The sequence below is a fragment of the Sorex araneus genome, chromosome 5 (genome assembly GCF_027595985.1).
Source record: "Sorex araneus isolate mSorAra2 chromosome 5, mSorAra2.pri, whole genome shotgun sequence".
Taxonomy (NCBI): domain Eukaryota; kingdom Metazoa; phylum Chordata; class Mammalia; order Eulipotyphla; family Soricidae; genus Sorex; species Sorex araneus.
Window position 1 is genome coordinate 205487814 of NC_073306.1, and position 24619 is coordinate 205512432.

General features: G+C 43.8%; 1 protein-coding gene across 3 annotated transcripts in view; it reads right to left on the reverse strand.

The window, feature by feature from the left end:
- Positions 1-24619, reverse strand: part of HELQ (helicase, POLQ like) — a 45066-nt gene that overhangs the window by 12927 nt on the left and 7520 nt on the right. For 2 of the 3 annotated variants that reach the window (XM_055140842.1, XM_055140843.1), the window contains exons 5-14: positions 24536-24608; positions 20844-20941; positions 17113-17211; positions 16444-16589; positions 15146-15385; positions 9770-9911; positions 7408-7512; positions 6466-6721; positions 4174-4331; positions 1006-1104 (exon numbers count right to left, since the gene is read on the reverse strand). In XM_055140842.1, coding sequence (XP_054996817.1) covers positions 1006-1104; positions 4174-4331; positions 6466-6721; positions 7408-7512; positions 9770-9911; positions 15146-15385; positions 16444-16589; positions 17113-17211; positions 20844-20941; positions 24536-24608 — 1416 coding nt within the window. Of the gene's footprint in view, positions 1-1005; positions 1105-4173; positions 4332-6465; positions 6722-7407; positions 7513-9769; positions 9912-15145; positions 15386-16443; positions 16590-17112; positions 17212-20830; positions 20942-24535; positions 24609-24619 lie in introns of all 3 variants that reach the window. The other variant, XM_012934030.2, reaches the window with a different exon arrangement.

The following is a 24619-nucleotide window of genomic DNA, read 5'->3' on the forward strand; positions in this document are numbered from 1 at the left end:
AGAGGCAGGTTGGGGTGGGGGCGGGGATCGGGTTGAGGGGTGGGAGGGATACTGGGATCATTGGTGGTGGAGAATGGGCACTGGTGGAGGGATGGGTATTCAATCACTGTATGACTGAAACACAAACACGAAAATCTGTAAGTATGTAACTATACCCCACAGTGAATCACTAATAATGAAAAAGAATGACTTCTACTTTTTCTTTTCTTGTTTTTTTTTTCCTTTTGGTGAAGGAAGATAGTTTTTACTGAAACTTATTTTAAAAATGTGAGGGGCAAGAAAGAGAGAAATACATGTCTGAGAGAGAACACAGTTTCTCCAGAGATAAATCAAGTGATACAAATACAGGTTTGAAGAGCGAAGCAATTTCTATTCTTCTTCAACTCACTGTATGCATTAGACACTTATTTCATGTTCACTGACTACATTTTATTTTTTTATTTTATTTTTTTTTTCTTTTTGGGTCATACTCAGCGATGCTCAGGGGTTACTCCTGGCTTTGCACTCAGGAATTACTCCTGGCGGTGCTTGGGGGACCATATGGGATGCCGGGGATCGAACCTGGGTCGGCCGCGTGCAAGGCAAACGCCCTCCCCGCTGTGCTATCGCTCCGGCCCCTGACTACATTTTAAAGCACCAAAATATAGGCTGGCACACAAAGGAGTGTGAGCTTACCCACTTGCATCTTCAAGTGCAGACTGATGATGCTTAGAAGAGAACAAAGGACAACGACAACAACACCCCCCAAGCAGCCTGTCTCCGACCCCGTGCTATCAAGCAGAATGTTTAACACTCCCTGAGACTGGGGTGATGTTACAGTGCATTCAATATTACCAAAGACCCACAAGCGGCTGGTTATGACATAGATTTTACACAGAAAAAATGAGAATCATGTTAATGCTTTAAAATGTGAAGCAAAAAGATCAGGTGTTAAGGAAATGATGCAATGGCATTGGTCTTATTAAGTGTTTAAGTGAATCAAGGAGGAGAAGAGGACTCTGGTACCTTCCTGATAACTTGGCCTGATGCTTTCTTCCCAATAAAGCTTTCAGAAACGCCGATGATAGCAGCTACCTTTTGTTCTGCTGGACTGAGTTGGTTGAACTGTATAGAAAAGACAGTGTTAGGGAAAATCAAATTAACTTAAAAAATTTACCGCTGGAGTCTCCGGCAACCCAGGGGTCACACCCATAAGCCACCTCTTGCTGGTGCCAGATAATCTCTTCACTGGTCACCATCCAGATCACGCCTTTTCCCCCAGAAGGGAGCAACGTGACGCCCGCTACAGCCATGCCACCGGACCCCTGAGTCAGTTTGTTTCACTAGGGGCGCCCCAAAGTGGGGTGAGTGAGAGCCCTCCCTGGCCCAAGGGACCCAGCCCAGGCAGCCGAAAACCTTCACAACCCAACCACTGCCAAGCTCAAGGCCGCTCCCTACAAGGTTGAGCCTCACGCATGATTGAAGGTATTCCTGGACTATGGCAGCATTCGAGGCCGCGCAACACATCCTAAGACATTCCCTCCCCATTCTCCAAGAGTACCACACACACCACATTTGATGGGGTTCAGAGAGTAGGTAACATATCATAGAGGGAAATATATATATATGTGTTTATATACATATTTTCATACATATATATATACACGAAAGCTCACATCACTCAACCTTTAACAACAAGTCAGTGATATCCTAAAAAAATATCTTAATGGCCCCTGACAAAATAAAACAATCTTCACACAATTTCCTCTAAGGATGCCTTTTTGTAGCATTTTCAGCAGTTGTTCATAACAAACAATACAAAATATATTATTTCGGTTGTGCTTTGGGACAGGGATTGGGGCTTGAGATGGAAACATCCCAAATATGGTGGTGGGAAGGTATAATGGAGGTGGGATTGGTGTTTGAATATTAAATGTAATCAAATATTGTGAACTACCTTATAAAATAAAAAAAAATTACCACTAGAACCAAACCCAGCATTTCCATTGGTACCATATTTTCATGACTATAATGATAAGAAATATACCATTTCATTTGTAAATATCCAACCTTAAATTATATTATTAGGGCCAGAGCGATAGTACAGCAGGTAGGGCATTTGCCTTGCACGTAGCCAACATGGGTTTGATGATCAGCATCCCATAAGGTCCCTCACTGCCAGAGGGATCCCTTGAGTGCAGTCAGGAATAACCTCTGAGCATCACCAGGTGTGACCCGAAACCAAAATAAACAAAAACAAACTATATGTATATATAATTAAACTATATTTTCGTATAACTAAGGATTTGGTCACAATGTGGTTATATTCAGTATTTGGAAATAGCTAGGGTGGGGAGAAAGAGGAAAATATTTTGAAAATAATCACATTATAAAGTACTACTGGCAGGGGTTGGGGGGGCGCTGGAGTGATATAGCATTGCAGGTAATGCATTTGCCTTGTACGTGGCCGATCTGGGTTCGATTCCCAGCATCCCATATGGTCCCCTGAGTACCACCAGGAGTAATTCCTGAGTGCAGAGACAGGAGTAACCCCTGTGCAACATCAGGTGTGACCCAAAAAGAAAGAAAAAGTACTACTTAATAAAAACAAAGTAGGGGTCATAGAGATGGTACAGCAGTTTGCTTTGCACACGTCTGACTGGGTTCAGTCCCTGATACCTCCCACAGTCTCTCCCAAGCCTGCCACCAGTGATCCCTGCGCACCTCTGGGTGTGACTCCAATCCCTCCACAAACAACAAAAAAGCAGGAATCAGGGAGATGGCTCAAAGGGTTGGGGTAAAGATTCAGCATGCAGTTGTCCTGGATCTGATCCCCTTCGGCACCCAAGAAGTGAACCCTGAGGGGCTGGAGTGATAGCACAGTGGGGAGGGCATTTGCCTTGCACGCAGCTGACCCGGGTTCAATTCCCAGCATCCTATATGGTCCCCTGAGCACCGCCAGGGGTAATTCCTGAGTGCAGAGCCAGGAGTAACCCCTGTGCATCACCAGGTGTGACCCAAAACGGCCAAAAAAAAAAAAAAAAAGAAGTGAACCCTGAGCACGATTTCGGGGGAAGCACCCAGCCATGCATGGCTGGGTGTGGCTCAAAGAGCACATGAAAACAAAACCCAAAACCTCAACAATGAACAACTCTGACATTAAAAAGAAAGTGAGGAGCAGAGCAATAGTATAGCAAGCAAGGGGCTTGCCTTTCCTGAGGCTGACCTGGGTTCAACTCCCGGAACCTTATACAGTCCCCTGAGCTCCACCCACTGCCAACCCACAACACTCTCAACCCCAAACAAAAGCAAATTCTCTGCAAATAAAAGCTGCATACCCCTTCCGGGCGTCCTTGCATCTGGCCCATTCACAAAAATAGAGCTTGCTCTATTATTTGATTTTGTAAGAGTGAATTTCACTTGCTGTTGGTGATAAATCAAATACTCCTTCAAATATTCACACTTTGACTGCATTTGGTGCTGGGCTCTGACAGACTGTCAGGTACTCAAATCCTTCATCATCACATCTGAGCCTCACTGTTTTCTTATGTTCCAGGCATTGACAGGGAATGGAATTTTCTCTACATGGTAACATATGATGGACACCAAGTCCTAACAGTGAATGCCTGGGAGGCATGGAACCAAGAATGACTCTTCTTTTTCTGTACCTTTTTCTGGGGGAGAAAAGGGAGCCCCACAGTCATCAATGCTCAGGGGTTATTACTGGTGCAGTACTCAGGAATCACTCCTGGTGCTGCTCAGGGAACTATATGGAATGCTGAAGATCAAACCCAGATCAGCCACGGGAAGGTAAATGTCCTCCCCGTTGTAATATTGTTCTGGCCCCACAACACCTTTGTATTTAACACAAAAGTAACATTCCAGTTAATCAAAACGCTGTTGCTATATTACTGTTAAAAAAGAAATGTGAAAGATAAAGCTTCAATTTCAAATTATCTTTCATAGAGAAAAGTAAAGTGCATAGCCACCTAACTAAAGCATCATTAGGATACTGAGTAGCTTGTGTTAAAGGACCTTTTAGGCGGGAGGGCGGGAGAGGCAGAGAGAGCGCTCCATGAGCTGGGGTACAAGTTTTGCGTGCAGGCCTGAGCAGACCCTGAGCAGTCCCTGAGCACCTCTAGTGTTACCCACTCCCCCCAAAAAAACCAAACAAAAATAGAGTAATATTTTCACCTGACTGAAGTATATAATCCAGTCAGGGTCACACTGAGAGGCCATGTCGTAGGGAGTTGTGAGGTAGATGAGGTGAAGAAGGCTTTCCAGCACAAGCCCTTCGAGACCCTTCTTCAAGTCTGTGTAGAGGACATCGCAGTAAGCCAAATCGATGGTACCTAAAGGAGAGAAAATAAAGGTTTCTTTTTCCGTTATTACTAGAGGGGGAAAGGGCCACTTTTATTATTATTTTTTAATGGTTGCATCTTTATTTTATTTTATTTAATGCATTCAATATTCCAAAGGACTACTTTTTTGTTTGCTTGTTTGTTTTTTGCTTTTTGGGTCACACCTGGAGATGCACAGGGGTTATTCCTGGCTTTGTACTAAGGAATTACTCCTGGCGGTGCTCAGGGGACCATATGGGATGCTGGGAATTGAACCTGGGTCGGCCACGTGCAAGGCAAACGCCCTACCCGCTGTGCTATCGCTCCAGCCCCTAAAGGACTACTTTTAAAGAAAGTCTTAATACAGCAAAACCATCTTCAAAATGTTTTATGTGATTTAGCACTGTAGTGTGTGCCTTTTTATTTATTTATTTTCCTTTTTGGGCCATACCCGGTGATGCACAGGGGTTACTCCTGGCTCATGCACTCAGGAATTACTCCTAGCGGTGCTCGGGGGAGCATGTGGGATGCTGGGGATCGAACCCGGGTCAACCGCATGCAAGGCAAATGCCCTACCCTATGTGCTATCGCTCCAGGACCATGATGTGTACCTTTTTATACCCAAGGACAGTGAAACTAGGAGAAACATTTTACTAAGGCATAAATAGAAACTCAGGAGAGACAAGATACCACTGTGATACCTGGAAATGATCACTCTGGATAAGAACTGCGTGCTGAAAGCAGGTAAGGGGATATGTGTGATAGCCTTTCAGTACCTGTACTGCAAAGCATAATGCCCAAAAGGAAAGAGAGAGAAGCAAAGTGTCTGCTGTAGAGGCAGGCTGGTGGGGGAGTGGTGGGAAGGAACTTGGGGACATTGGTGGTGGGAAATGTGCACTGGTGAACATTATATGACCGAAACCCAATCATGAACAACTTTGTAACTGTGTATCTCATGGTGACTCAGTAAAAAGAACCCACTATTCATAATAAGAGTTATCAGATACCAATGATAGATATATATTAATATCAAAGTCCTGCCTCATAATCCAGGCACACCATATGACAAGCACATTAATTTTTACATAGACCAGCACTTGTCTCATAGTTGAAACATATAATATTTGTTTCCAAGTTCACATTGACAGTATTCAGGGAAACTCAACAGCCCCTGAGCAGTGTGGGGCTACTCCTAGCTCAGTCCCCACCCACAGCCCCCCAGAAGTACATACCTCCTGACCTAAACTACCCTATTTCAGGGAATGTAACTCAGAGAAGTACTTCCACACATACTAGAACACATATAAATAAAGATATTTATGTGGCCATGTTTATTAAAAATGAGAAAGAAGGAAAAAGAGAAACAGATGCAAATGTATCCATCAGGTTAAATAAATGATGGGATTCTTATCATGGATAACTATAGCACTGTAAGAGAAATGAGGCAGCTCTATTTTATTTACTTATTGTTTGGGGGCCACACCCGGCACTTCTCAGGGATCACTCTTGGAAGGCTCAGGAGACCATAGGTGGTACCGGGAATTGAACCTGGGTGGAACTTGTGCAAGCTCAATGCTCCACCCGCTGCACTATTGCTCTGGCCCAACACTCTCAGGTTTGAGAGCAGAAAGGGCTGGGGTAATGGCTGTTGCACACCAGAGCCCAAGCTCTGTCCCTGCCCCCACCTGGGCCCTAACACTGTCAGGAGCAGCCCAAAAAGGCTTAAAAAAATTGGAGTGGTCTGCGAACATGATGGCCACTCAATACCACTATTGCAAACCACAACACCCAAAAGGTGGGAGAGAGCAAAAGGGAATGCCTTGCCACAGAGGCAGGGCTGGGTGGAAGGGACGGGGTGGGAGTGGTGGGAGGGATGCTGGGACCATTGGTGGTGAAAAATGGGCACGGTGGAGGGATGGGTACTCGACCATTGTATGGCTAAAATGCAAGCATGAAAGTTTGTAAATCTGTAACTGTACCTCATGGTACAGTTAAATAAAAAAAATTTTTAAAAAAGGAGTGGTCTAATTGCTTATAAAATTTAATTATTAATATGAAGCTATAAATCTAATTTAAAGTAACAAAATAATTTATTTTTTTCCCCAATGCATTTCCTCAGACTAATGAGAGTTAGGCAAATTCTTACCCTTGAAAGAAGCTTTCCCCAACTTTGTAATACGGAAATTACATTCAGACTCTTCAGACTGATAAAGAGGGTCTTTTTGGAGAGGCTGTTTTTCTGTCGAAACAGTGTCTCTTTGCAGAAGTCCTTTTTCTGTCAGGAGTCTAAGTGATTCAATGGTTATTTCCCAGAGACTTTTTTCCTTCAACAAAATCTTCTGCTGAACACCAAAAAATGTACCATTCATAAAGTGATATATATCACCCAGCTTTGTTGCAATCTGAAACAATTCAGAAAATCATTAGAGCATCTTCCTTAATTCATCATTTAAATGTGTTATCACTCTAAAGATAATGACTAATTTGCATAACTTGAAAGCTAAATAAAAATTTGGAAACTTTATATAGCTGCACATATAAAGGTACAGTAGGCCCCTTACCTACGGTTTCACCAGTTTCAGTTATTTTGGTTATGTGGTCTTCAAATATTATGTGAGGTTACACTTTGACACACACAAAAACAAAGAGTATACTTTCACAGTGTTCACATAATTGGATCATTATATATTTTCTATAATGGTACTTTATTAGTTATTAATGTTGCTAACTTAGAGATTCAGTTTCATTTTATTTGACTTTTTGGGTCACACCTAGCGGTGCTCAGGGGTTACTCCTGGGTCTGCACTCAGGAATTACTCCTGGCAGTTCTCAGGGGACCATATGGGACGCTGGGGATTGAACCTGGGTCGGCCGCATGTAAGGCAAATGCTCTACCCACTACACTATTGCTCCAGCCCAATTTTATACTTTTTATATGTTCAAAGGATTAAAAATGTACATATAAATATAGATTGAAAATCTATGATTGCACACACTGTCCTTTGTCCACATTAGATTTAATAGTTAACATTTTTTTCATGCCTTACAGTTCTCACTCTAAGGTAATAGTAATAAGACTCAAAAGTACCTTCAAACCAACCAAAGAGAGAAACAAGGTTTGGATTCCTTTGGTGAATTCCTGAACAAGATGGCTATAGCAGTTTTCCAATGGTCTGCTGATCAATTCCAATACCTAAAAAAATTAAAGTGAAATGATAACCGTTTATAAAAGATAAATGGTATTCCATATAAAGATTTTACATTTGGCTTAAGTTTTGTACAGGAAAGAGAACATAACAGAATAAGAATTTTTAGTAAGTACCCAAAACTAAGCATTTGTGCTTCTATGTTCTTTTTCTTATTTATTTTTTCTGTTGGCTTTTGGGCCACATTTGGCAGTGTTCAAGGCTTACTCCTGGCTCTGCACCTAGGGATCACTCCTGGCAGGCACAGGGGAATATTTGGGGTGCCAGGGATCAAACTAGGGTTGGCTGCATGCACGGCTTCCCGCTGTACTGTCGCTCTGGTCCCTGTGCTCCTATGTGCACTGCAGCACCATTTATGGTAGCCAAAATCTGGAAACAACCCAAGTGTCCAAGAGCAGACAATTGGATAAAGACACTACAGTACACACACAATGGAATACTTGGCTAAAAGAAAAGCTGAGACCCTACAATTTGTTGCTAAGTGAATAAATCTGGAGGGGATCATGCTGAGTGACGTCACCCAGGAGACGGATGGACTCAGAATGATCTCTCATGTGTGGGATAGAAAGGAGCATAGTAAGGGAAGGACAAATGGCTGAAGGCGGCAGAACCTGAGAACGGTCTAAAGTGAGCCTACCACTCCAGGGAGATGGGGTGGGATGTTTCGGCAGACACTGAAACAGTGGAGGAGGGTCACACTGCTACAGGGTGTGGAGTGGGAAGGTGCATGCGTGGAACTTCCCTGTAACTGTTATTTTAATCATGGTGATTAAAATACAATTGAAAACATAATCTAGCAGGTAGGGGCAAAGAAATATTATGGGGTAAAGCATGTTCTTTGCCAGCGACTGGCCCCGCTTCAATCCCCAGCACCACAGATGCTGGCTCGAGCATCAGCAGGAGGGACTCCTGCGACAGAGCCAGAAGTAAGCTGAGTACCCAAGGTTAGCCCACCTCCCACCCCCCAAACAGTTCAGCAGGTATCTTCATGAAAATAGAAAAATATTAAATAAAGAAAGTAATTTTAAAATACTGTCTAAAATGCAGAAGTATTTAAACTATTCTTCCTAGAATCATAGAAGAAGCATTATATAAAGGAATATTAATAATTCTGAAAAGATGATCACATTAAAAAAAGTAGAGACCAAGAACAGAAAACAGGAATTTGGGTCTGGAGAGATAGTACAGCAGGTAGGTTGCTTGCCTTCCATGCAGCTGACCTCGGTTTGATCCTCAGAACCCCATATGGTCCCCCAAGTACTGCCAGGAGTAATTCCTGAGTACAGGGTCAGGAATATCCCCTAAGCATTCCCAGGTGTGGCCCCCACAAAACTAAAAAAACAAAACCAAAAAGAATAAAAAAAAAGAAGACAGGGCTGGAGCAATAGCACAGCATTTGCCTTACATGCAGCCGACCCGGGTTCGATTCCCAGCATCCCATATGGTCCCTCGAGCACTGCCAGGAGTAATTCCTGAGTGCAGAGCCAGGAGTAGTCCCTGTGCAATGCTGGATGTGATCCAAAAAGAGGGGGGGGGGAAAAAGAAGACATGGGCTGGGAAATTACTCCTTGAATTCTAACACATTTTTAATTTATTAATCCCCTCCAGCCGCCCACCACAACTGGTGGTGTGCATGGCTTACACCTGACTCCATGCCTAGAGGTCACTCCTGGCAGAGGTTTGGGATCCAATCCAGGTTGGCTGTGTCCAAGACAAGTGCCCTACCTTCTCTAACCTCCCTCTGGTCTTGAGGCCTGAGTTCAGTTCCTGGTACTATATCTCTCCTTCACCAAAGCTAGGTGCACCAATGAGGGCTGAGCTTGAGCATCACTGAGGGGGGCCCTACACACAGAAAAAGCAGATAGGATTTGAGACAGTCCAGCGGGTAGGGTGCTTGACATGCACGAGGCTGACTCTGAGTTCAATCCCCAGCATCCTATATGATCCTCCAGGTGGGAAATTACTGCTAAGGAGTGATCCCTGAGCAGAAAGGTAGGAGTAAGCTCCGGCCACGTCCGGGGGGTGAGGGGAAAGAGAGGAGGAGGAGAAGGAGGAGGAGGAGGAGGAAGAAGAGGAAAAGAGGGAGAAAGAGGAGGAAGAGGAAGTGGAGGAGGAAAAGGAGGAATAGGAGGAGGAAGAGAAGGTGGGAGGGGAGAAGGAAGAGAAGGGGAAAGGAGGGGCAGGAGGAGGGGAAGGGGAAGAAGGAGGAGGAGCAGGAGAGCAGGCCCACCAGTCAGACGTCACCTGCTGTCTGTCTTTCTCTTGAAGTATGAGGATGCTCTCCCCAGCAGTGTCTATTCCAGCACGGCCAGCTCTGCCAACCATCTGCTTATACTGGTTCCGCTTTAAAAATTCCTTTGCAACATAGGGGGCTCTTAAAATGACTCTATGGAATTAATAAAAAGAAAAATTGGTCATAGTATCTGTTTTTTAAAACGTATGCCCACTATTTATTTTGTCACGCTGGGACTGAACCCACAGCCTCACACATCCAAGTCAAGTGCTCTACTGTTGAGCTACAACCCCAGTCCCTCACAGTATCAATTTTTAAAACTTTTAATTTCATTTCCAATATCACTCAATGACATGAACTAAATAGGAAACTACTACTTCCCCAGAATCTCTGAGTTCTAAGTTCTTTATGTATATTGCCTGTAATTCTTAGAAAACTCTTAATACTCAAACTCGCCTTATTTTTTGACAAACAAGCAGGCTGAAATATATATAAGTGGCTACCTAAAGCCACAAAATTAGCCATCACCAGGATCAGGATCTGAACTCAAGCCGCCTCACCACATTCAAGGCACAGGGTAGCCGCCTCAGGACCATCCACTGCAGCAAAGTTCTCCAAAAATTTCTGATTTTTAATTCCTTAAGCAAAAATCTGACAATGCACCAATAGCATATGCATATTTATTTATACTGTATATTGTCAACTGTAAAACACTAAAGATTACAACTGCCTTCTGACCTCTAAAAATGGCAATTTACTGTATCTCATGGTGATTCAATAAAAAAAGGGAGGGGAATGGTAATTTCAACCCTTTTCATATTTTATAGGAGTCTCTATGCCAGCTTTCTTGTTATACAGGGAGAAAAGAAATCTATTTACCCAACCTACCAACTATCCCCTTACCAATAAATCCCAATGGATAACCTAGTTTCCAGACACATGAAGAAAAATTAGTGACATGAAAATGAAATAGTTCTGGAGATGTGAGGCCCTGCATTCCGCTCTGGCACTGCCCTGCACCCCTGACTATGACCCGGGTGTATTCAAGACCTACATTCCCCACTCCACTGCCCCAGTGAGCACTGCAACCAGAGCATGCAGAGCTGTGACCAGCCGTGTGTGCCTGACACCATAACAATAACAGAAAGTGGGCCGGAGCGAGAAGTCAGTGGGCCCCAGTACCACATGGCTCCCCAACACATCAGGAATGATCCCTGAGCAATGGTCCAGGAGTAGCCCCTGAGCACCACTAGGTATGGTCCAAAAAACCAGAAGAAAACAAAGCACAGAACAAAAAGGAGAAGGGAAAAGAAAAGAACAACATACAAGGGGCTGGAGCAATAGCACAGCGTGTAGGGCGTTTGCCTTGCACGCGGCTGACCCGGGTTCGATTCCCAGCATCCCATATGGCCCCCCCGAGCACCGCCAGGGGTGATTCCTGAGTGCAGAGCCAGGAGTAACCCCTGTGCATCGCTGGGTGTGACCCGAAAAGCAAAAAAAAACCAAAAAAACCCAAAACACCAACATACAAAATACAAGTTTGATAGAAGCAGTACAGGGAACAGAAAAAAAGCATTTTTTTTGGGGGGGGGGGTCAAACCCATGGCATGTGTGGGTTTGACAAGATTTAAATATGAAAATTAAAAAAGATTTCTAACTGTATCCACAGTAAGTTCTAGAAGATATTCTATTCATAACGAAGAGATTATAAAAGGGCAATAAGTGGAGCTGGAGCGATAGCACAGCGGGTAGGGCGTTTGCCTTGCATGCGGCCGACCCGGGTTCAAATCCCAGCATCCCATATGGTCCCCTGAGCACGGCCAGGAGTAATTCCTGAGTGTAGAGCCAGGAGTAACCCCTGTGCATCGCCAGGTGTGACCCAAAAAGAAAAAAATAAATAAATAAATAAAATAAAAGGGCAATAAGAGTTCTCTGAAATTAAGAAAAGTTTTATCCCCACTCAAAGAAAAAGCACTTTAAATTCACCTTTTAAAAACCAGGGAAATAATATTTGCATTTAAAAAATGTACATGTATTGAATGCAGACTCATAAGTTCACAATATTATATAGAGAAAAAAGAATATGAGAGTTCAAAGAACAGTTTCCAATTCAAATTCACTGAACTTCATTGGCTGTATCTAGAATATCATCTCCTTGACCTAGAAGGTTCTAAGAGCATGGAATTTATCTTATTGACTATTACAGAAAGCTTTTTTATTTTGGGAGGAGGGGGCTTAAAACAGTTTTTTGAGTAGGTAGCAATTAGTTTGTGAACTGACATCACATAGACTATACTTTAAGGCTGCATTACTGTAGATTAAAAGAAATTCAAGAGATATTTCAAAAAAAACAGGGAAAGGGGCTGGAGCAATAGCACAGTGGGTAGGGCGTTTGCCTTGCACGCGGCCGACCCGGGTTCAATTCCCAGCATCCCATATGGTGCCCTGAGCACCGCCAGGAGTAATTCCTGAGTACAGAGCCAGGAGTAACCCCTGTGCATTGCCGGGTGTGACCCAAAAAGCAAAAACAAACAAACAAACAAACAAAAAAACACAGGGAAATAGAACAATGAATATAGTTATAGGTAAAAACAAATTTGCCCCATACAAGGGGAATCAGAAGAAATAACATACCCCATAGCTCTGTGGAAGTCTGTCCCCGCTGCGGCCATCCTGAGGAGCACCTTAGGTGCAGAGTTCGACCCCAGTGCCACTGCTGCGCATGGCCCCAGAACCAGGACAAAGTGCGCGATCCCCAGTGCTCAGCAACCACGTACGTGCAAAGTGTGCAAGCATCAGGAGCAAAATATGCGACACCGCCCACAGCCCACAACCGCCGCCACGTAAGCTCAGCTTTACAGACCCAGTACTGAATCTCGGAGGAGAGCAAGAAGGCACAAAACTTCACAGGTACACCAGTCTCCCAGCTCTGGGGCCCTCGGGAGGGGGAGGGTAAATCTGCCCTGCTGAAGCCCCCGCAGCTGCACTCACCCCTACTGCTGTCCCAATGCCAACGAAGCTCTTTGATATACCTGACTGCCAGAAATTCCAGGTACACCGGTCCTCATTCTGGGGTCTTCTTCAAGTGGTTGTGGGCAGCCTTTCCCAACCTCCACCATACTTCTGGAAGTCCCCAAAACATACCCACATCCCACAACCATCACACCTAAGTTCACTGTGCAGTGAAATATTCTGGAGTTTTTAGAACATGGGGCCGCAAAGGCACCCTCCAAACTACAATTCTGACATCCCACGAGGAGCACACCAAATTAGTTGGGAAAGTAGCATAGACACCAACTAACTCAACAAACAAAAACATTAACCCAGAAGGCTCAACTAGCAACAACAGTTTAGTAAGCCGTCAGAGAAGGACTTAATGTCCCCAAGATGAGACAGAACAATTTTCACAAATTTTATTTTACCGAGGTATTATCTGATAATTCAAATAATTCAAAGCCATTTAGTTGTAATGAGCAATATAAAATAAATTACTGTGGGCCGGCAAAGGGGACAGTCTTGAGAGGTGACTGGGAAATTGGGGACAATGGTGGAGGGAAGGTTCCACTGAAGCTGGGACTGATGTTGGAACACTGAATGTCTATAACAACAGTATAATGAACAATTTTGTAAATCACGGTGTTTAAATAAAGGGGGGAGGAGCAAAATGTGCATCACGCAGCAAGCACCCCACAGAGAGTATGTGAGAGCAATATGGGCACGTCACTGAGGCCTGGACACAGCAACAGTAGCACAGGGCAGGGAGGCCAGAAAACACACAAAAAGGAAAATCCTTGTTACTCTTTTTATTTTTTTAAATCACTGCCTTCCCCTGCTGATGTTGTCACCTCACTCTTACAAGTGTATCAGTTCTTTTCTGGTTTGTTCGTAGGCCATATCCAGTGGTGTTCAAAGATGACATCTAGCTCCACACTCAGAATCACTCCTGGTGGTGATCAGGGGACCATATGAGATGCCAGGGATTGAACTCTGGTTAGCCAGGTACAAGGCAAAATGTCCTACCCAACATGCTATCCTTCTATTTTTTTTTTTTACTTTCTGGGTCACACCCGGCGATGCACAGGGGTCACTCCTGACTCTGCACTCAGGAATCACCTCTGGCGGTGCTCAGGGGACCATATGGGATGCTGGGAATCGAACCTGGGTCGGCCGCGTGCAAGGCAAATGCCTTACCCGCTGTGCTATCGCTCCAGCCCCAACATGCTATCCTTCTAGCCCCAGAAATGTATTGAGTTTTTTTTTTTAATTAAATTTATTGGAAAAAAGGCAGATAAAAAAAATTCAAGTAAATAAAGACATAGTCAACTATGTGAATGTTTAAAAACAGCTTACTGGGAGCTGGAGTGATAGCACAGCGGGTAGGGCGTTTGCCTTGCACGCGGCCGACCCGGGTTCGAATCCCAGCATCCCATATGGTCCCCTGAGCACCGCCAGAGGTGATTCTTGAGTGCATGAGCCAGGAGTGACCCCTGTGCATTGCCGGGTGTGACCTAAAAAGCAAAAAAAAAAAAAAAGGAAAAAAAAAAAACAGCTTACCTTGACTACAGCATTGAACAAATAATTCCTCAGGGTGGGGAGATAGTTTGAAGGCTGCAATATATGCACTGACTTTGATCCCTGGCACCAGGTAGCCTGATGGCCCGATACCCCGCTGCCTGCCCCCCCATCAGAATCACAAGCTGGATCACTGCAACTTTAGGCCTGCAGGAGTGGCCCTCAGGTCCTCAGAACACTGTTTGGGAGCTAACGTTCTCCCTCCCCCCTCCAAATTCCTCAAGGATGATCAAATAAAAAAACGAGTCACAGAAGAAGAATGTGGGAGAGCTGGACTGATGGCACAGTGGGGAGGGTTTTTGCCTTGCATGCGCTTGACCGGGGCTTAATCCTCGGCATGCCATATGGTACCTCGAGCACTGCCAGGAGTGATTCCTGAGTGCAGAGCCAGGAGTCAACTCTGAGCACCGCTGGGTATGGCGCCCAAACAATAAAAAACAAATGAAACAAACATACAAAATAGTAGGTTTTTTTGGTATGATATTGAAGACAGTGGTAAGCGAAAGAAAAAAACCAACACAAAAAAGTGAAAATTACAGTAAGTCTAGCAACTATTGATTGGAAGATGAGAAAATCGATAATCTAGAACTCAGTTTCTAAGTAGGTGCAACAACATAGATGAGGCAGAGTAGAACATGATATCCAGCAGTGGCTCTAGCCATTGACTGTCAAGTGATGGAAGACCACACAACAGTCAACACAACCCAAGTCAGAAGCCAGTTCACACATCCCAATGACCCAAAGAGAATGACATCAATGGCTCCATGCAAGCCTGAGCCGAGAGGTCCTGAGCCTGCCCTGGACTCCCCGCTCACCTTCGGGCTGGCAGGTTGACGCCGGCTGCTAGCGTGGACGTGCAGGTGAAGAGGCAGAGAACACCCGTGGAATAGGCCTCCTCCAGGAGCTTCCGCTCATCACTCGTTAACCCGCTGTGGTGGTATGCAACGCCAAACGGGATGGTGCGCTTCAAAACGGGACACAGGTGGCCACTGCTGATGGTCTTCAAGTTCTTCATCACTTCAGACTTTTCTTTCTCCTTGTGTTTCAGATAGTCTCTAGGAGAGAGATCTGTTAGAAATATGGCCCTTGACCTTACAGCACCTAACTATTTCTTCATGGCATTTTATTTTATTTTGCTTTTGCCTAGTCCTCCCCTGTCTCTCTATCACGGTCATCTTAGTAGAGGGATGTAAGCCTTGTTTTGTAAAAACCTATCATACCTATTGATGCAAAATACAAAACGTTCTTGGGTTTTTGATTTTTATTTGATGAACAGTGTCTCTTTACCTTTGGTGAAAAATCTAACAAATGTTCAGGGGAAAAGAAACCCCACATTTCCCCACTTAAGCATCAACCTACTTGTAATTTCCCAGCGTTCATGGATGTCTTTTGTTGTCTTTATTTTGGGGCCACTCTCAGTGCTGCTGGGGGATCCTGGGTCCCCACTGAACCCAGGCCCTACCCAGGTTGCATACATGTAAGGCATATATTTCACTTCTGAGCCATACCCCAGCCCTCACTCCTGTACTGGTTACGAGTCTATAAATGTCAGATTCAGACCTTGTTCTAGATTTCAAAATGACAGTTGTAACCTAAAAAAAAAAAAGGCATTTTTAGGATATATAAATATTATTAAATCATCTGTTATACGTAAGACTGTTTAAACATTGGTTTTTTAGGAGTGTTGACAAAATTCGACAGTGTCTTCATATCTAGAAACATCTATTATTTTAAATGCCTTTTATAAGAGAAAAGAAAATAAAACAAAGTACAAACACAAATTGATTATAGGAACTTCTAAATATCAGTAGTAAACAACTAGATTCTAAGACCTACCTTTTACACTGGGTTGTGACCCTGTAAGGGGCCACATAATTGAACATGGGAAGGGGGTGAAAAAATAAGACAGGCATAAAAAAGCATGCAATGATTAATTCAAAATCAAAGACATAATGAATCAGAGGTATTTCTGGCAGTGCTCACTGCTACTGTCATTTTTTTTTTCTGGCAAAAAAGTAGCATTGTAGATGGAAAAAAATTAAGAGGGTCTGGTCTAAAATATAAACAGAAATATTAAATCAGACAATGGAATATTTTTAAAAGACTGACATACTTGCTTAAAAACTTGCATATCATTTCTGCTACATTCTCACAGTTCTTCTTAGTAGGACAAAAAACTAAGCAGGAATAGTTGGGAATGACTTCGGTCACCAACGCTACCAAGTGATCAGGGTCCATCTTTTTCAGGGTGTCAGAATACTGCACAACAAGAGGTAGAACAGTCGGTTAGCGACTACGAAAGCCTGGTATCTCACCAGTGTGCTTTGAAAGGTAAGAAAACCCGGCATCATTTTTAATTTCTCATTTAAAAGAAAAGATAAAACCTATATATCTATGTTTTTGTGGGTTTTTGTGGGACACACCAGAAATACTCAGGGCTTACTCCTGGCTCTGCATTCAGGAATCACTCCTGGCAGTGCTGGGGTGGGGGGTGGGAGGCGGGGGGCAAGTGGGATGCTGAAGTGGGCCGCATTAGAGGCAAGCCCCAAAATGAAACCTATTAAACACCAACATGTTAAGTCCCAATTTTCCCTCAGGCCACAGGGCTTTGTTAGGTATATTTCACTATGAAAAAGAAAGTAATGACATGGAACCAATAGCTTTTATGACGCTCCCCCAGACCCCAAGCATCAGCTGTTTCCCAGGACACCCACATGAATCTCCCGTGATCCTCCAGGGCACAATGCCTGGGGTGCCCATGCTCAAAGGTGACCAGTGTTACCTTGTGATCCAGAAGACGTGAGAATGTCATGCCCATCTCAGCCCTGCTGTCAACCTGGTATATTGTATCGTTTATCTTCAGGTACTCTTTTAATTCAACCTGGAATGAAAGGGACACTTCCAATTAACACCACATGCAATTCCTCTTTCAGAGTTGTCAAATTTGTAAAATGCTGTAAAACAAGACAGCTATATGGGCCAGAGAGAAGATGGAAGCCCCAACACAGCTGGGTTCTCGGGGTATCACCAGAAATGAACCCCAGCAGAGCCAGGAGTAGCTCTCTGGCAACACAGAGACGCTGTGGTGTGTGGTCCCCCTCAGACACCCCCAAAAAGTAGCATTGTTGTACCATTATTCATCGATTTGCTCGAGCGGACACCAGTAACATCTCCACTGTAACACTTGTTACTGTTTCTGTCATATCGAATACGTCACGGGGAGCTTGCCAGGCTCTGCCGTGAGGACGGGATACTCCACCTCCACTCTGTGTTCTCTAAAAACAACCCCTTTATTATTATTAACACATGCTTGCAGTTTGTTGACTTTTTAAAAAAATCAAGTTGTACACTTTTTATTACAAATTAAAAATAAGGTTCTTTAAAATCTCAACTTGACCAAACATGAGACAATTTAAAAACCTTTAAAGGTGTAGCACTGTAGCACTGTCCTGTTGTTCATCGATTTGCTCAAGCAGGCACCAGTAACATCTTCATTGTGAGACTTGTTACTGTTTTGGGCATATTGAATATGCCCATGGGTAGCTTGCCAGGCTCTGCCATGCGGGCGGGATACTCTTAGTAGCTTGCCGAACACTCTTAGAGGGATGGAGGAATCGAAAACACCCTACCCACTGTGCTATTGCTCCAGCCCAAAACTAAAAGACTAAAGTTAAAAACTGTCCTCTTATGCCAGACTGTGTATATATGATTATACGACATATATGAATAATATATACAAACTAAACATGAGAAATATTCTCAAACAAATTAATATTCTTTAAGAATTGCTAAGGGTTTCAGAGAAACAGGATTCTAATATTATCCAACATAAATATGTCTCAAAGGCTGGTATGATCATTCTGATTATATTCATGAATGTAAGCTGTATAAATTATAGGGTTTTTTAACCCATCATTTAAAAATTGATTGATTGGGGGTTGGGGGCATACACTCAGTGCTCAGGCGGCCTGGAGGAAAACCAAGACTTCTTTAAAATTTTTTTCTAAAAACTAAGTTTGTCATTACCAAATGAGCTACCTTTAGGTAAAAAAACATCATAAAAACCCCATGCTGGGGCTGGAGTGATAGCACAGTGGGTAGGGCGTTTGCCTTGCACACGGCCAACCCGGGTTCGACTCCCAGCATCCCATATGGTCCCCTGACCACCGCCAGGGGTAATTCCTGAGTGCAGAGCCAGGAGTGACCCCTGTGCATCGCCAGGTGTGACCCAAAAGGCAAAGCAAAGCAAAGCAAAGCAAAGCAAAGCAAAGCAAACAAACAAAAACCCCATGCTGCCCAATAATGCAGAGTTCTGGTTATTGGGTCAATGGGCAAAAAAGCAAACACTTTAGGTCTCCAGCACAAAGAAAGTTTTTAGAATGGGCACTTTGACAAAACTCTTAATTTTTCCCCAACAAAGGAGAAGAGCTTCAAGAGAATCTAAAGGTTGTGTCAAAACTATGAAAGGCCCATGGAGAGTTGCAGGCATGTCCCATGACAACACCCAGATAGATTGTTCTCTACACTGAGGACTTCAGCCAAGAGCAGCTTGGAAAAAGGCCCCGGTGACAAGGCCTTGGGGCTCATTCCCCAGCCTGGAGACTGGCCCGTAGCTCCCGGAGATGTATAGTCTCAGCTTTCCCACCTCTGGGGAAGCCTGTGCTTGCTCCTGAATACATCTCTGTCCTCCTTTCCTCTCACATTTCTCTAAATAAAATTATTTCACTTAATAAAAAAAAAAATCAACCTTTACTAAGGTTTGCAACACAGCCCTTAATTGACAGCGTTTCTGGGTACGAGCAGGCTCACACTGGCAATGTTTGGGAACCATGTGGTGCTGGGGATCTAACCAGGGGCTCCCACATGTAAAGCACATATTCCACTCCTCCAGGGCATCTTCCTTGCCCAAAGAAGAGGCAGGTTTCCCCCAATCCCCCAGCCCTCAAACCCATGTTCCTGGAAATTGAACCCAGGGCCTCATTCATGCAAGGCACGTGGCTCTACCACCAAGCCGCATCCCTAATCTTGAAAACTTTCTTTCTTTAAATCAGAAACAAGATAAGACTTCTAATATTAATAATAAGGCTTCTACTCTAATGGAGACCTTAGCCAGGTCAATTAGATAACAAAAAACAAACTGTCACTGTCACTGTCACTGTCATCCCGTTGCTCATCGATTTGCTCGAGCGGGAACCAGTAACTTCTCCATCTTGAGACTTCTAACTGTTTTTGGCATATTGAATACGCCACGGGTAGCTTGCCAGGCTCTGCCATGTGGGCAAGATAATTTTGGTAGCATGCCGGGCTCTCTGAGAGGGGCGAAGAAATAGAACCTGGGTCGGCCGCATGCAAGGCAAACACCCTACCACTGTGCTATCGCTCCAGCCCAACAAAAAATAAAACTAAATTAGAAAAGAACTGATTACTATTTATAAAAGATATAAAACAGAGAAAACTCTAAAAATTCCACTAAGATAATTAGAAATGATTACAGATTATAGAAAAGGGGTTAGTTATAAAATCAGAACATAACAATGAGTGAGAAGAAATTATGAAGTATCACTTGCCATTGTGTTAAAATTAAACACAAGCCAGAGAAATAGCTGGACAGGATGTGCATGCTTTGCAGGTGGGGGAGGCCAACACTTGATCCCAGGCACTAACAGACTGTACTCTACGAAGAGCAACATAAATTTAGTGTAATCCCATCAAGACTCAAGGACATTTTAAAAAGGAAATAGAACAAAAAGTTCTAGATTTATATGGAATCATCAAAGACCTCACGCAGCTATGGCAACTCTAAAAATTGGAGGGAACATGCTCGTGACTTCAAATGATGCTACAAAGTGCCGGCAATTAAAACCAGATGGCATTAGGATAAAAAGACATACAGGTGGATGGAACAGACTGTAAAGCTCAGAAATAAACCTACACATTTCCCGTATTTCATTTATGACAAGACACTATATAAGACTATACAAAGGCATTTATAAATGAAAAATGAGGAATCTTCAAATAATGGTGTTGGAAGAACATGGCAGAACGAAGCTAGACTACTCTTAAATATCATACACAGAAATTAAACTCAAAATGGATTAATGATCTAGGTACAATACCCCCAATTCTTCAAGTACATGACAACATAGGTGAGATTTATTTTTTTTTTGCCATTTTCTGAAGTCTTTCTTTTTAGATCAAAATAGAAAGTAATACCTTTAAAGAAGTACTGCTGAGCTAACTACCCATATATCTAAATACCCATATATCTAAATAGCTTTATGTCTAAAAGAAAATGAGATGAGAAACATAAAATTAGAGACAGTACAGGAAGATGACTGCATGCAGCTGACCCTGGTTTGATTCCCAACACTGCATTTGGCCCCCCAAGTAGCGATAGGGGTCAAAACCAAGAACAGTCGGAAAACACAGCCACACAGCCAGCATAGCTCCATAGCAAACAAAACATGGTCCATAACAATGTACATCAATACAGAGCAAACCTTAGGTACATACTGGTCTAAACTGACTGGTGTAATATTCTGCTTGAAGGAACTCTTGTAGGTCTTTGACATTGTTCAGTGTTGCACTCATACCAATAATCTGAGTTGTCTCTAAAAAAAAATGAGGAAAATGTGTTAACTATTAAAAACTATGATAGAAATTTTAGCAACCTTTTCCTGTTCCCAGTTCTTCCTGAGTTGTTTGGGAAAAGAGACAATAAGTAAAATACATATACAGAGAAAAAGAAAGAGAGGCAAATTCTGTGCTGCTTGAGAATATGCAGTCAGTAAAGGGAGAATAATGGATGGGGAGGTCTTCATAAACATGAAGTCCAATCCCTTGTATCTCGTCATTCCATTGTTCATCGATTTGCTCGAGCAGGCACAAGTAACGTCTCCATTTGTCCCTGTTGTGTGCTAGTGTAGCCCGATGGCATCTGCTCGCTCTAGGAACACGAAGAGCTTCAAACCGTTCAGGGTTTTGACCAACAAGTCTGGCCATCTTGCAGGTGGGCAGCCACGTGTTCTTTTGACATCCTGTGGAATCCAATCGGTAACAGCTCTAGTCCAGCAGTCATCTCTAAATTGCATTACGTGTCCAGCCCATCTGATTTTCGACGCCTTTGCAAACGAGACAGCATCCCTGATTCTTGATCGTTGATGGAGGTCGGAACTCTGGATTCCTTCTCTCACTTGAGTGAAACATGATATTCCAAGCACAGCTCTTTTGATTCCTCTTTGGGATACCCGAATAGTATTGTCATCCTGTTTTTGTAGGGCCAGGTCTCTGAGGCGTATGTTAGTGCAAGAAGAACGGTGGAGTCAAAACGATGTGCCCGAATCTGGAGGCTCTTAACCACTTAACCACTTCTTTGAACGCTCTTGAAGGCATTCCACTCTGCTCTCTTCCTCCTGAGCAGTTCAAGTGCCAGGTTGTTTGTCATGTTGAGTTCTCGACCTAGGTACACATAACTGCTGTATCGAAGATGCAGTCAGGAACTAGTCCATTTCTCATGAACATTATCTTCGTGAGATTCAGCTGCAGTCCGACCTTTCCACCTTCCACACTCATGGTCGAAGTTGGCCAGCATTCGTGCTGCTTGGCTGATATTTGGTGTTATTAGAACCATGTCATCAGCGAAGTGTAGTTGCCGACCTTCTATCTTCACTCCCATTCCTTCCTATCCCAGTCATCACATGACGTTCTCGAGGGTGGCACTGAAGAGTTTCGGTGAAATGATATGGCCCTGCCGAGCCCCTCTCTTTATGTCAGTGATCACTTTGTAGTATGGTGATATCCTGGTGGTCAATCCATAATACAGCTCGCAGAGGATCTTGATGTACTGAGTCTGAATGCCCTGTTTGGCTAGGGCTTTGATGACTGCTTCAGTCTCAACAGAAGCAAAGGCCTTCTTTAAGTCAATGAACGTTAGACAGAGCGGCATCTTGAACTCTCACGAAACCTCAATGTGCTTGGTCCTGCTGCACATTGGCTATGGCTGATCATGCTGAATCCTTTTTGGAACCCAGCTTGTTCTCGTGGTTGTCCTTTGTCTAGCGTTCTGCCAATCCTATTTAGGATGACTCGAGTGAATAACTTGTAGACAATGGACAACAGGCAGATCAGGCGATAGTTGCCTATGTTGTGGATGTCTCCCTTCTTGTACAACAGTGCTGGATTTCCACTGGGACAGAATCTTGCATTCAGACAAGTAGTGTGTGAAGAGCCAAGCCAGTGTATTGACGAGTACTGGCCGCAGATTCTTCAGGTATTCGGGTCTGACCTTATCTGGACCGAGTGCTGTATGCTTCTTTACTGACGAAACGGTGTGTTGGATTTCAGAAGGGAGAACGTTGGGAACATATATCCATTCTGCAGAATTTGGTATGTGGGCAGGTGGACATGGCTACCGAAAAGATCCAAGTAGAAGTCGTGGATAACCTTTTCCATTGCCCTTCTGGAATATGTGATAGATCCATCAGGACGTCGGAGGGCAGTCATCTTGGTCTTATAGTTGGCAAAGAACAGGTTCGTGTTGCGAATATTTTTCATGGCTTCTGCCAAATCAGCCAACACTGCTGCTCTTCTCTCTTTGAGGTTTTCCTTTAACGCTTCTCTGCACAGCTTTGCGAGCTTGGACGTTAGTTTGTGATTGTCTGAGGCCAAACCATGTTGTCGAATGAGCTCAACAGTTTCTGAAGACAGGCGTCTTTTTGTGGCTTTCTCTTTTTTGGCATTCCTCACACAATCATGGAGGTACTGAACCAGTTGATCATATTCCTTGTCTATGTTGTCAACGACAGCATCTTCCCATATTGCTGAAATAGTGCCAAAGAGCTCCCAGCCCGAGGGTCCCAATGTGGAGTTCTTTAGACAACCTTCTCGGTCCTATCTTGGTGTTAAAATCACCAACAATGGCCTTGTAGAAGATGTTGTCTTCTTTATAGAACTCTAGCTCCATGTAGAACTTCTCAATTTCTTCTTCCTTATAGTTGGATGTTTATGCATAGATGACGAAGATAGAAACTGCCAGCAATGAGCCACATCTATTCAAACATAAGCATCCGATTCGGGTTGTTCGGCATTCAAATGAATCAATGTTCATGGCCAAGTTTGTGTTGATGAGGATACCAACACCACAGACACCTCTACTGTCGAATGTTCCAAAGAATAGTTCTCCAGTGTCGAAAATGGTGTGATGTGATCGATGTGAGGAGGCCAGTTACTGTAGATAAGTGAGGAGTATGAAGGTTCACCGACTTCGATGGTTCACCACCTCATTGTGGCAAGAGGGTGGTACGGTGACAACCGGTGAAGAGCGAACCAACACAGATCATTACAACAACATGCCACCGACACAGCAAGTTACCCGTGGTGTATCTGATATGCCAAAAACAGTAACAAAAATGGGCCTCATTCGCTTAACCATGGGAGAACCCCCAATACAGCAGTTTTGAGGATGAACAAGGAGAGGCTGCTAAAATCCCAGGGCTGAAGTAGGCTGTCAAAACAAAGAAAGACTAAAATAACTATCTGCATTTTTAACGCATGTATGCTGGCATCAGAAGCAAACATCGAGGACCTGATGGTGCTAGCACAGAAGACCAAGTACAACATCATGAAGTCCAATACCTTCACAATTTGTAAGCTGAGGGTTGGAGGATGCCTCAGTGGCTAATGTCAGCCTTATGAGCAGGAAGTCATAGGTTTGATCCCACATGTATGACCCACACACTGTTCTGGTTGCTCTGCTGTCTGGGCCCCCGGGGCTCCACTGGGTGTTTGGTAGCACTCAGCCAGGGCTGAGTAAGCCAGAATGAAGCTTTCAGCGATATTCCTGCCACATGTGCAAGCACCACAACCATGCCCATCAGCCCCTTGTCATTACCACAGGAAACAAGGAGAAAACCACTTATAAGCTTACATTTGAGATGGGAAGCCAAGGAAGAGACTGGAGACAGCTCCCAGGGCTGGAGTGCCTGTGCTATGAATGGGGCCTGGGGTCTCGAGGGCACGGCATGGTCCTCTGAGCACCGCTAGGGGTCACCCCCACCGCCCTCTACACACACAAATCAAGCCAAACAGACAGAAAAGCTAATGCAGAAATCTTAATCTTAGGTCTAATTTACATAATCTAGCTCCTGAGAGAACTAAATCTATATAATCTGTTATAAATTAATTAGCAACTCTGTTTGAATACTTACTGCTAGTATAGAGAATTTTTGCCAGGGTCATTTCAAGTATGGCCCCACGACTTCCTTCACCAATCATGTGCAACTTGGAGATTT